General features: G+C 37.1%; 1 protein-coding gene across 1 annotated transcript in view; it reads right to left on the bottom strand.

The window, feature by feature from the left end:
* The window catches only part of DIAPH2 (diaphanous related formin 2), an 868850-nt gene that overhangs the window by 466356 nt on the left and 388789 nt on the right, over positions 1 to 13705 (bottom strand). The window contains exon 20 of the mRNA XM_031944530.1: positions 12626 to 12727. Within this exon, the coding sequence (XP_031800390.1) occupies positions 12626 to 12727 (102 nt within the window). The remainder of the gene's footprint in view (positions 1 to 12625; positions 12728 to 13705) is intronic.

The raw sequence follows: 13705 nt of genomic DNA, 5'->3' as shown, positions 1-13705 counted from the left end.
TAATTACTTGTTTCAGAGCCTGACTGCACATTAGACATTCCCTTTGGAACAGTTGCCACTATTATGAATGCTTTCTTAATTTTTCATAACCTATGAATAAAAAAAACCTGGCCTACACAGAACAATTTTTAGTCTAGCGATGAGTGACTAGGCTAGGAAAGAAGCATATTTTAAACAAAAAGAAAAGGAAAAAAAATTCTAATTTCTAATCACAAAAGTATTCTTACACATTCTTTGTCTGAAGCACAATGCTAGACATACAGCACATATGTAGACAACAGCAGCAAATATTGTTGTTCTGATGTTTAAAAAGGCTATTTGACCATTAAAACAGAAATAATAATAATAGTTATTTGCATGTCTTTAGGAATTGCCAATATATGTTTGTACGTAAGTGTGTCTAAATATATATTACATATGTAATTATATCCTCACAACAACCCTGTGAGTTAGGTGTTATTATTATCTCCATTTTATAGATGAAGAAACTGAGGGGGAGAGAGATAAAGCAAATTTCCCAGGATCCCACAGCTAGTGTGATCTGAACTTGGGCCTTCTGAACACCAAGTCCACAGCTCTATCAACTGTACCACTCGGCTACCTCCACGAGGAGATCTATAGCACACCCAACCTTTCCCCATCAGAAAAGCATAGTTTTTGTTGGAGTTCTTGCAATCTGATCTATCAGAGGGGGAAATTATAACCAAGTTGGGTCTTGAAAAAGAAATAGTTATTTATCTCTCTTCACTCTACCGCACCAACTTTCTTTGGGTCTCTGCTTTGGATAAAGTCTATCCTGGAAGGAAGGTGTCTTGTCACCCTTCTCAGTGGGCTTCCTTCCCAAACAAAACAAGGTGGTTTTCAGAATGATTCTAAAGACAGATGATCATATGAAGCCTCTTGATAGAGGAGGTCTTATTCTGTCTCTAGATCATTTTTAGCATATGACCCAGTTCCGTGTTAGTATACTCGATTGTGGACAGGCACTCGGAGGCCATCATTTGCTGTGTTACCTGTCAAAGGCTTTCAAATATTAATGCCACTTCTTTTCCATTCCCTTTTCTGTGGGAAAGTCCAGTCCATTTTCCAATATTCCACCTTACTAATGAAGTGGGAATTCTATACAAGTGATGCATTATTTGGGGGGGATTCTTAAAAAAATAACTGCGGTATAACTTCAAGGTCTCTGAGTCTCAATAATCACTTAGCCTTACTCTAAACAAGTAGTGTATGCTGTGAGCTATCAATTTATATTCCTAATTCATTCTTTGAAATTTAAAGTTCAAAACAACCTCCATGGACATATATTCTACCTCCCTGACAATGGATGAATTATTCAGTCTCTGCCAAAAAAAAAAAAGTCTCATGTAATATATTGAGGATCGCACAGCAATAAGTATGGGAGGCTGAATTTCAACTCCAGTCTTCATGACTTGGTCTCACAAAAATAAGTAGCATTAATACAAGATGTTACTGTTTGTAAGGCATTTTACACACATCAGATCATTTGAAAATTATAACAACTCTAGGAGGCAGTTATTATTATTCCTATTTTACAGATGAGGAAACTGAAACTCAGAGAGATTAAATGACTTGACAAATATCACTCAGCTTGTAACTAGAGCCAAAGAGGAACTCATATTAACAGCACTCCAAAGGGAATCCAGAATCCCGATACTACTGCCACACAGTGTCCTGCTCTTTCCTTTCCAAGGTGATTCTCTCAGCCCTTGTTTTTGGCATAGACAGTTACAGTGGCAATCCTTCCAGTAAGACAGAGGACCACCATTTGTGGTTGGTAGACAATAAGCACTTAATGATTCCCACCATCCTCTTTAGCCCACTAGGCCTTAATATCTGCTCTATGACCATGCCCACCAGACTCCTAGGAATTGACAATGCCCCTAATCACCATCTATAGGCTTTGCCATCCATTCTGAAGCTGTCCCCCTTAAGAGCACCAGGTTCTTTTTAACCACCTTACAGTTGAAATTCTTCCTTATATGCGTTCTCGCTCTCTCTCTCTCTCCCTAATGGAATGAGTTCCTTGACAATAGGGACTATATTTTCTATTTTTCTTCATGAGGTTTCATAGTCAGTAGAGATAATAACTAGATCAGGGCAGCTAGGTGGTGCAGTAGGTGGAGCACCAGCCCTGAAGTCAGAAGGACCTGAGTTCAAACAAATCTGCCCTCAGACACTTAATGCTTCCTAGCTGTATGACCCTGGCCAAGTCACTTAATCCCAAGAGCCTCAGCAAAAAAGATAACTAGATCTGGGCTTTTCACTGACTCGGGACTCCCAAACAAACAATCTCTCTCTAGCAATGCACTTTTCACAACTTCTATGACACAGAGCTGTGAGGATACAAACAGGTTAACAGATTTGCCCAGGAACCAATATGAAGAGAAAGTCCAAAGCCCGTTCCCAAGAGGCAGTTTACCTCAGGGGAAAGGTGGGAGATTCTTCTCCTTAGTATATCAGACTGGTTCTATCTCTCGTTAGCTAAGTTTCAGTCAATGAACAATTATTAAGGCTCTACCATGAGAGGGATACAGTGCTGTGCTCGTCAAATAAGGCAACATTGGTAAAAAGTACTTAGCACAATGCCTGGCACTTGGTAGACACCCCACTGGTATATCATGCAGCTCCTGCCTTCAGGGAGCTTAGATTCTTATGAGAAAATACAATATACAATACAGAGCTGAAAAATGGGAAGGAAATAGCCATGAGGAGTGAGGAGCTTACTGATATAACATGGAGAATGAAACATGGCTAGTCTGAGGCATTCAAAATGGAGATTCTGTGAGAAACTCACTGGTGGGAGAAGGGGCTTACAGAGGTGGAGGGAGAAGGTAGCTGGAGCATGATGGTCAAGGCCAGAGCGTGAGCAGTCATTTAACCTTGTGGGTCTAAGTTTTCTTTTCTATCAAATGGCCATTTCAACTCTGAACCTAATTTTCTAAAAGGGCTTCAGTAAGAATCCCAAAATTATAATGTAGAAAAAAGACATGTGTGAAATCATTAGAGGGCATTTCAAATGACATGGCATAATTATGCAAACAAACATCCATTCCTAGCTCCACACTTCAACACATAGTTCTTAAGTACCTACTGTATGTCAAGCCTGATACTAGACTTCTGGGGATAAAAATCATCCTTTCATGTAGGAACTTAATGTATACATAAAAGGAATTAGAGAATATATACAAAATAAATGCCAGGTAATAAGGACAGGATAGGTAAGGGGGGGGGAGGAAGAAACACTACACAGGAAAAATCAGAAGAAGCTTCTTGTAGCGGATGACAGCTGAGCTGAGCCTTGAAAGGAGCTGAGATTCCATGAGGGTGAAGTGATGCAAAAGAATGTTACAGGCACAGAGGTAAAAAATGGAGAACATCAAATAGGCCAGTCTGTCTGGAGCATCAAGCGCCTGAGGGAAAGTGATGTGGAATCTGCCTGGAAAGATCACTTGGAAGTACTCTCTAAAGGGCTGTAGCTGCCAAACTGAGGAGTCTGTATGGAATCCTCCAGACAAGAGAGAGTCAAGGACTCCATTCCAGCAGGAAACTAACATAACAAGCCACAGTATTTCCTGTTTAAGAGAATGCTTTGATTCCATTCAATTAAACAAGTTACTAGGGCGTCCAGCAGTGGGCTACGCTAACTAAGGTGTATAGATAACGCATCCCCAGCCAGGTACAGAATTATTAAAAAGCACTTGAGTACACTTAAGTGATATAAGTAAATAGAACAAACACTATGCTGCAATATATGTTTGTTTTCAGTTGTCATCCCTTGCAGCACAGGAGATGACTGGCATTCTCTGTTTCATAATTCATTCCTTCAAGTGCTGTGGGACATTGACCATGGTGCTGTATTATAGCAGGGATTTATTTGTGTTATGAGGTACTTGTCTATCAAAACCACATCAAAGGGCTCTCATTTCTTGGGCTGATTTACACTATATTAAAAAAATGCAGTGAGAACAGCTACAAGTGGGTTATTTCCCCAAAGGGTTGGAGGTACTTTTGTTTATAATCTAAGTCTTATACACTCCACTACCTATGCAGCTGGAGAATATTGCTCTGCAATCCAAGCATCACATTCATTTGCAGAAAGAGGGAACAAACATTAAAGAACACACCAGACCGATCTCTATAACGAAGAGCAACACAGAAAGAGACAGCACATCAGTAGAATGCAGTCTTGCTCAAGGCCATCTATTTGGAGCCGGAAGGGACCTCCCGAGGCATTTCGGCCAAGCCTCTCTAAAGCCAGTGCTCTTTCCTCCCTGTACGTATACCTGTATGTTCTTGTCAAAAGCTAATACATAAGCTAGTAAAAAGCAAAGAGGGATGACATTTTCATGCTAAAACTCAAAAACATAAGCAATTTTCATTTTGATTTCAAATCGGCGAATGTAATTTTATACCAAAAAAAGAAAAATAACATAGATACTTTATATATACTTTGGAAATGTGGACATTTATTTGTTCCTAAAAGGGATGTTAGTCATCACTTAGTCCAACTCCTTCTTTTTACAGAAAAGCAAACAGACATGTTAATTGACTTGCCCAAGATCAAATGGGGAGGAAGTAGCAGGCACAATTTCAAGGCAGGCTTTCTGACTCCAAACCCAGTTCTCTTTCAAGTGAAGCAAAATGCTACCACCCATTTAAAAGGGTCTGCTGTCTTTACTGTTTACATCTAATGTATTCCTGCTTCTCTTTGACACTGTTTACCTCATTTTTCATCGTGGCACATAGATCTTTTCAGATTTTCTTGTACTCTTTATTGTTCTCATTTTTTATGGTACCATAATCACCTACCATAACTTGCTCAATAATTTCCCAAGATTGGAAATAGAAATTATTTCCAATTGTTACCTAACACAAATCAAAGAGCAATAGATACTTCTGCATTGAGAGATCCCTGGCCTTTTCTTTCTTGTAACATATTTAGGGCAAGAGTTAGAAAACTGTGAGCTCTAGACCTAGGAGGGGAAACAAAATTATTATAAGAGATCTCTGAATCCATACGTGTATTAAATATTGCCATGCTAAATTTCATTTAGGTCCAAAAATATGCAGGAAGGATTTAGAATGATAAACAAAGAAAATGTACAGCAGAAACTGTAAACAGGCATTACATTATTTTCCCCAAATTTAGATACTATGATTAATGAAATACAAAATCAGTTAAAAAAACATTACTGAAAAAAAGGGGGAGGGAACAAGGCCCAACAGTACCAGATCTCAATGTATGTTTCAAATCGAAAATCATCCAAACAATTGGGTACTAGTGAGAAAAAGAAGTTCATCAGTGGAACAAATTGGGTACGCAATACATAGGAGCAAATGAATCAGTAGTCTGGTTTTTGATAAATCCAAAGATCCTGGATATTTGGGCATGAACTCAAAATTGTTGGGAAAACTAAAAGCAATTCCAGCATAAATGAGCTTTATATGAAGTCTTCATGCTGTATATACTAAGATAAGCTATAGATAACTATAAGACTTAAGACATAAAAGGTATGTAAATGTAAGCAAATGAGAGGAGTAAAGAAGAAATTATCCATCAAATCTAGAGTGAGGGGAAGAACTCATGACCAAAAAAATTGATGGAAATAATTAGAAAAAGTAAAAAGAACAATTTTGAACACATAAAAATGAAAATTGCTCGGCACCAACAAAACCAATACAGATAATATTAGAAGAGAAATAAGGAAAAACCACTAGAAATATATCTGATGGAAGACTCATTTCTAATATATACAGGGAAATAAGTCAACTTGATAAGAATGACAGAGATTTCCCATTTGACAAATGGACAGAGGATATAAAGTTCAAAAGAAGAAAGCAAAACTATTAATAGCTACATAAAAATTCTCTAAATCCCTAATTAGAAAAGTGAAAATTAAAAACAATACTGAAGTTCTAATGCCATACTGCTCAGATTGGCAAAAATTAATCCAAAAAAAAAAAAAGGAAAATGCCAGATGTGCTATGAGAAAACCAGTACATTAATATAATATTGGACTGGTTCAGTCATTCTGGAAAGTAATTTGAAACTATTCCCCCAATGTTCTTAAAATGTGCATTGCCCTTTTGATCGAGTCACACCAATTCTAGGGATATATCTCCAAAGAGATCAAATAAAGAGGAAAAAGGAAATGCTTCATATTACTTTTTACAGTAGCAATGATTTGAAAACTGAGGGGGTGCCCATCAACTGGTGAAAGGTGGAAAAAGTTGTGGCATAATATGAGATACAATATAGTATGTGTCTTTAATAAAAGCTAATCGAGTCTACTGGCTTACTGTAAATGGGAAACATAACAGCAGGAGCTTATGAACTATACTAACAGGGGTAGCCATCCACACTATTACCCCCTAGAGTCCTGAGAGCAATCTACCCTCTGGGATGGAAATTTGTGGAGGTGAATACAACTTGAGAGAGGACTCTTGAGAGTTATTACACTTCTACCTATGAACCATTTAGTCTACAAAACTAAGTATAATCTTACAAGGAAAAAATGGAACTTTAATAACATGGAGGACTTTCAAGCATACTAATGAAAAGTTCAAAACTGAGCAGAAACAAAAAACTGAAAACACAGGAATCAAGAAAAATATTAAAAGATAACTAGATTTGAGCAAATGCAAATTGAGATATATCTGAGCATGTCTAAATTCACCAAGGATACCTGCAACTATACTAATGCTTTTGACTGACTGATTCAATAGAAGTGTGTGGGCCTTGTTCATACTTAATTCATTCTTACAATGGACTCAGTAGAATGATTCTCACGAAATAAAAATATTGGGACTAAGTAGGGAGGGGATTTACAATTCAGGTGCCAATTTTCCTTTACATATACAAAAGAAATAGAAAATAATTGGGGGAGGGCCGTTAACAATTAGAGAGAACCAGAAAAATCCTGTTCCTTTGGGGGGCAGAGGGGGTTGCACAAGCTGAACCTTTTAAAGCACTAGAGTAGAGGTAAAGAGGGAGTACTTTCCATGCATGAGGAATGGTGGCACGCTATATGATAAAGAGTTCCGTAAACGCCACATCCCTGCACGACACTTAGCATAAGCTCCCCTGAGGTAGGTACTCCATTGGTTTTTTTTTTTTTTTTTTTTTTTTTTTTCCACATAGGCTCAGTACCAAAGTACAGGGACTTGTGCAGCACAGCTGCTTAATACAAGTTTGTCATTGGATTAAAACAGTCCATAAATGTGGCAAGGCAGGCCTGTATTAGGGCAGTTGCACTAAAAATAGAAAGGATTGGAGGTCTGTGAAAGATATTGCTAAGATATAATCAACAAGATTTGAAAATGCTGTGAATGTGGGTGGTGAGGGAGAAGGAGGCAAAGATAACAGCCAGGGTGACTGAGTTAATGGCAGTGCCACTGACAGAAATAGGCACATGAATTAGGAGGAAAAAATAAAGGGAACAAGAACATGAAAGCCTGCTTGGGAAAATTATAATATACAGAGTACTTTATGTAATCAATTTGTTCCTCCAAAAATCAAGCCAACTGATTTTTTCCCCAAAGAAAATTGAGGTCCCTCTCAAGATGAACATATGGCTCACATACACATGAGAAGTAAAAGAAATGGATATACTAAAGACCTAACATTAGAAAATATAGAATACACGGAAAAGGAAAGGGAAATGGAAAGGGGAATAGGAAAAGGAAAGGGAAGGGAAAATGAAAGGGAAAGGAAAGGAAAAGAATGTGGCTTCTTCAGTGAATAAGCAAATGTACAAAATACTGCACACTGCTATCATTCGAGAGAAATCAGCATTCTGTATGGAAATGAGTGATCTGTTCAACTTTAGCACTTACTGTGTGCAGAACACTGTGCCAGGTAGTGGGAGCCACACAATACTCTGCTAACTAAAACACAGCTAATTTCTGTCCTCAGATGTAGGGGGAAAATGAGTATTTTCTTTTTACCTGATTGCATCATCTTTAATAGAATGCATTTAGTTCAGTTCATCTTTATTAAAGAAGTAGAGAGTACAGTAACTTAGCTAGGGAATGTTGCCTCCAAAGGTAACTGGAAAAGCAGTGGCCTTCTTGCCCCAGACAGTGTTAAACACAAAGAAAATGGGCCAGCAGGAATCAGGCCCAGGTAGCTGGGATTGCAGCTACAGATACTCAACGTGCCACAGGTCGGCTAGGGATTCAAACTGCCCAAGCCTTTCCAGAGAAGGTGTGTGGATTTTTCTTAAAGTGATGGAAATATGTATAATTGGAATGATGTCCTAAAGCTGATTCTGAAAGGGAAAGGTTAAAGGACAAGCCATTGGCAGGCTGTGTGGCCAGGCTTCCCCAGACGGATAAGTATTGCCTCACAAAGCCCATTCCACAAGGCTGAGAAAGTCATGATTTCAGGCCTGCCATGATTGTCAGCAGGTTTTCAGGAAAACTTGCAGGAATTTAAGTACTACTCATAGCATAAGTCTAAGACATTGGTTCTCAAAATGTTTAATCTTACAACTCCTTTCCCCTTTATATTATGAAGAACTTAAGAGGTTCCAGAGAGCTTTCGTTTATGTAGGTTACAAAAAAAATTACTGTGAAAATAGTTCTGACCTTTTAATATCCTTAAAGGGTATCAAAGATACCCAGGAGTGCTCTAAGGACTCCTTGAGAACCAATGGCCCAAGCACATGCTGACAACTCCAATACCAGTAAGTATAGAAGCATCACCAGTCCCATAAAGACATGCTTCCAAGTGTCTATCACAACTAGAAATGACATTGATTGTGATTTTCATTTGAAATGAAGATAAAGCTTCAAAAGTATCCCAATGTTTGATTTAACATATAATTGTGCTAAAGCTATGAAAATGTATGCCAATTTTCATTCAGAAATAGGAGACATATCAAGTTGAATGTTTCAATGAGTAACCCAATTACGATATATTCCTTTGCTTAATGAATTTTAAATATCTAACTGACCTTTATTAAAACTGATGGGCATACTGATTATGTGATTAAGGTAAATTATTAAAACACCAATTTGATGCTTTAAAAATCTACTTTTCTTCAACTCAATTTCTAATATCTTATTTTCTCTCATACTTGTGTCTGAAACATATTCTTACTAATAACACAAGTCAGATTGCCCTTAGTGAACTTTTTCCTATAAAAAAAGACTATAAATACAGTTGCTAATCCAATTACATGACATAATTTTCTTTAAAAGAATCATGCTGAGTCCTAGGTAAAAGTAAAATTTAACGACATTTTTATGCTAAAAGATAATGCTATCTACTGGATGTCTTCTTCAGTAAGGTTACTAAGCTAATAGCTGGGGACACAGTAGGAAAGCGCTTGATAAAAGCGTCTCATAGTATTCTTGTAGAAAAGAAGATAAAAGAGGGGAAAAGACTCCTATGGGCAAAAACGTTTGCAGTGGCCCTTTATGTAATGGCAAGGACCTGGAAATTGAGTGGATGCCCCTCAGCTGACAATGGCTCAGTAAATTATTGTACATGAAGGTAATGGAATATTGTTGTTGGAAATGAAGAGCAGGCTGATTTCAGAAAAGTCTGGAAAGACTTACATGATCTGGTTTTCAGGGAAGTGAGCAGAACCAAGAGGACACTGTACATAGTAACAAGATCGTGTGCTGATCAACTGTGATGGACTTGGCTCTATATAATGATGAGGTGATTCAAGGCAATTCCAAGAGACTTCAGACAGAAAGTACCATCCGCATCCAGAGACAGAAGGATGAAGACTGAATGTGGATCCAAAAGCATGGCATTTTCACTTTTTTGTTACTGTTTGGTTCCATTTTTTCCTCACTGTTTTCACTATAAATCTGATTTTTCTTGTGCAGCATGACGATTATAAAACCATATTATAGAAGAATTGCACATGTTTAATCTATATCAGATTGCTTGCCATCTCAGGGAAGGGTGGACAGAGGGAGAAAAATTTGGAACACAACGTTTTGTCAAGGAGAATGATGAAAATAATCTATTCATGTATTGGGAAAAATAAAATACCATTTTTAAAAAAGATGAAGAGATATAGGCTGAATGGCAGCACTTTTAGACCAGTTTAGAACTAAACATGAAGAGTATGAAGAGAGGTACAACATCAATCAAGAAAAACATCTACAGAGGAAGATGCATGTTGGGATGTTATCCCTAGGGCTTTCCTGTTAAATATTTTTCAATCATTTCTATAACTGCCCTGAAAAAATATATGCAAGAGTATTTGTGTGTATGTGTGTGTGTGTGTGTGTGTGTGTGTGTGTGTGTGTGTGTGTGTTCATCAAAATAGAGATAACACAAAGTTAGGAGACATGGCCAAAAGATGAGCAAAACAAGATATACAAAAATCTTGAACTCTAGGAATGATGGACCAAAACAGAAATAGCTGCAATGAACTCCTCTTCATTTAGCAATGCTTCCCAAATCCCTTCTTAGGAATGTTCATTTCCAAATTTAAGTAGGTCACTTCTTTGGAAAATAGTTTCCTGTTACATTCCATCCCCTCCAAGCCTTTCCAGCTGGGTTGGATTTGATAGAGCTTACATTCACTTGGCACAGTCTCAAGGTCATAATGAGACATCCAAAGAAGACATCAATTGGAATTATTTATAACATTTCTCACAATCAATCTACAAAACTGAAATTTGGGAACACAATAATTATCTTAGTAATTTTCTTCCTAAGTGTTGTATTTCACTAACTTCTCTAAGTATTTCAGATGGTGGTGTATTAAATTACTCATTGCCTAAAAACACTGCTTTAGAATGTCTTTGATCTTTCCACAAGTGGGTGTGAAAGGATGATGGGCAATGAAAAAAATGGCCAACTTACTCTTTATGTACTTAAAGGCAAAGATTTATGGTTATGAATATAAACAAGAAAATTGTTCAATTTTACATTTTGTTTTTCGTTCTAAACATTATGCCCACTGATTCTTATAACCTCAGAAGTATGTGTCAGTATAATTTTCATTTTATAGATAGTGAAACTGAGGCAAACAAGTAGCTTGCCCAGGGTCACCCAGCTAATAGGTGTATTAGATGACTTTTGAACTCAAGTCTTTCTGACTCCAGTTCCACTGCACTAACTATTATGCCACTTAGCATTATGCAATCTATTACACCTATTTAAGTGAGCAAAACTATTAAAATATAAGTGTGTGTGTAATGAACCCTTTTTTTACATCTCTAAAAACAAGAGTTTGGCCATAATCTGCTTTGCCAGAATTCTCTCAAATTTTAATCTAAAGCTAGATTTTGGAAATATAAAGTACTATGTCAAAGGACCCCCCCATTTGAAGAAAAGGATCAATAAACAATAATTTGAGTGGAAGAATAGCATAAAAGATGTCAATTGCTTAGCTCTACGATGAGCTACCAAAGCCTTGACATGGAACATGAAGACTTTTAATGGAAGTGATTCAAGTTCTTGGTTGCTTCTAGATTAGGATAAGTAATTATTTAAAAGTACATTTGCTGTACAAAGATCAACTGTGAATGATCTGGCTATTCTCAGCAATACAATGATCCAAGACAATTCCAAAGGACTTAGGAGAAAAATGCTCTCCATCAAATCATAAAGGAAGGAAAAAGACCCACGCGTGCAAAAATGTTTGTAATAACTCTTTTTGTAGTGGCAAGGAACTGGAAAGTGAATAGATGCCCATCAATTGGGGAATGGTCAAATAAGTTACAGTATACAACTGTAATGGAATCTTACTATTCTATAACAAATGATGAGCAGGCTAATTTCAGAAAAGCCTGAAAGACTTACATGAACTGATGCTGAGAAAAGTGAACAGAACCAGGACAACATTATATACAGTAACAGCAAGATTATGTGGTGATCAACTATGACAGACTTAGCTCTTCTCAGCAATGTGGTGATGTAAGACAATTCCATTAGACTTGGGATTGAAAATGTCATGCGCATCCAGAGAAAGAACTATGTAGACTATGCATCAAACCATAATATTTTCACCTTGCTTGTTTGTTTATATGCTTTTTCTTTCTCATGTTTTTTTCTTTTTTGGTCTGATTTTTCTTGCACAATATTACAAATACGGAAATATATTTAAGAATATTGTACACACATAACTTATATCAGAATGCAAGCTATCTTGGCAAGGGGAGAAATAAAGGAGGGAGAGAGAAAAACTTTGGAACACAAACTCTTACAAAAATGAATGTTGAAAACTATCTTTACATGTATCTTGAAAAAGAAAATGCTACTGAGAAAAAAATAATGTGTTATAACAATCAGTCCAATTGAAAAGGTACACATTAATACTAACTGGGAAGCTTGGCAACACAGTGGATAGAACACTGGACTTGGAATCAGGAACGCTCTTCTTCCTGAGTTCAAATCTGTGCTTAGACACTGACTAGACATGTCATTTCACTCTTTTCCTCAGTTTCCTCAACTGGAAAATGAGCTGGAAAAGGAAATGGCAAACCACTTCAGTATCTTTGCCAACAAAATACCAACTAAACAGCCTTAAGAGTAATTACAAAATTAAATCGACAACTGAAATGTCTTTCTTGTAAATGTAGCAAACGATAACTCTAAAATGAATGTATGAGTCCCTCCATTACATACCACAACTCCAAATTGTTCCGGTTCACAGAGGTCATCATATTCATTCTTTAGTTGGGCTAAGGCACTAAGTTCCTTCTGCTCAGGAAGATTCTTCACCAGGTTCTGAAAGAAAGTAAAAGTGTACACAAATATATATGTTAGACAGGTCTTATTGTCTCTTATGTAATAAGTATATCAGGAGAGGAGTTTTAAGATAAAGGTTTCACTGCGGCTCTTTGCTAACATAAAAAAGTAGGGGTGTGTGTGTGTGTGTGTACGTGTGTGCGCGTGTGTGTACATGTGTGTGCACTCTTCCCCAATAGAAGGGACAGTAAAGCAAAAGGGCCCCACACTGAAGTCATGAGCATTTCTACAACATATCAAGGCTGTTCCATCCATTAGCCCACCTAAGCTTTGTAACAAGGTCCTGAGGCAGGCACTATGGGAATTACTACTCCTGTTTTTCTGATAAGGAAATGAAGGCCTTGCCCATGGCAAGGTCACTCATGAGAAGGAGCCACAAAGGCTTCTTGGCTTCAGATCCACAACGTATGTTCAAGATGGCCATGACAAGGGTCAGTTGTTTAATCTAAACGCCTGACTACTGTACACCACCACCTTTAACATTTGAGTATTCACATATGGCACAGAGAGATATGAATCATGCATCAATTTCTCTCTTTCTCTATGATTTTTCTTTTTTAGTCAAAAGAAAAGTTTGAACAAGTTGACAGTGTGAGTTCAATGGCCAATAGCATGGAATGGGGTTCTCTGTGAAAGATTTCATTTGCTTATAAAATAGTTTATTCCCTAAGTCCTATATTTTAAGTTATTAGAGTTTCAGAACTGACCGATGACTGAGGTTGCTGGACTCTAATTCAACAATAAATTTATCATGCTTGTGTCATGTCCATATTATATTAATTTACATTATAAAGATGGGAATAGTATTCTAAACTTACGAGTTGTTGGACCTTTAATATGGAGTCAAATTTTCCATCTTTATTTTTAATAGGAAAACATTTGTAAACTAAAGCAAACTTATGCAAGCATGTGTCTTTGTATGTGTATGGATGTGTCTATAAAGCAAGAAAGAGAATT

The sequence above is a fragment of the Sarcophilus harrisii genome, chromosome X (assembly GCF_902635505.1).
Source record: "Sarcophilus harrisii chromosome X, mSarHar1.11, whole genome shotgun sequence".
Taxonomy (NCBI): Eukaryota; Metazoa; Chordata; class Mammalia; order Dasyuromorphia; family Dasyuridae; genus Sarcophilus; species Sarcophilus harrisii.
Note: the sequence above shows the minus strand (reverse complement) of the source record. Positions and strands in the feature narration are given on the sequence as shown.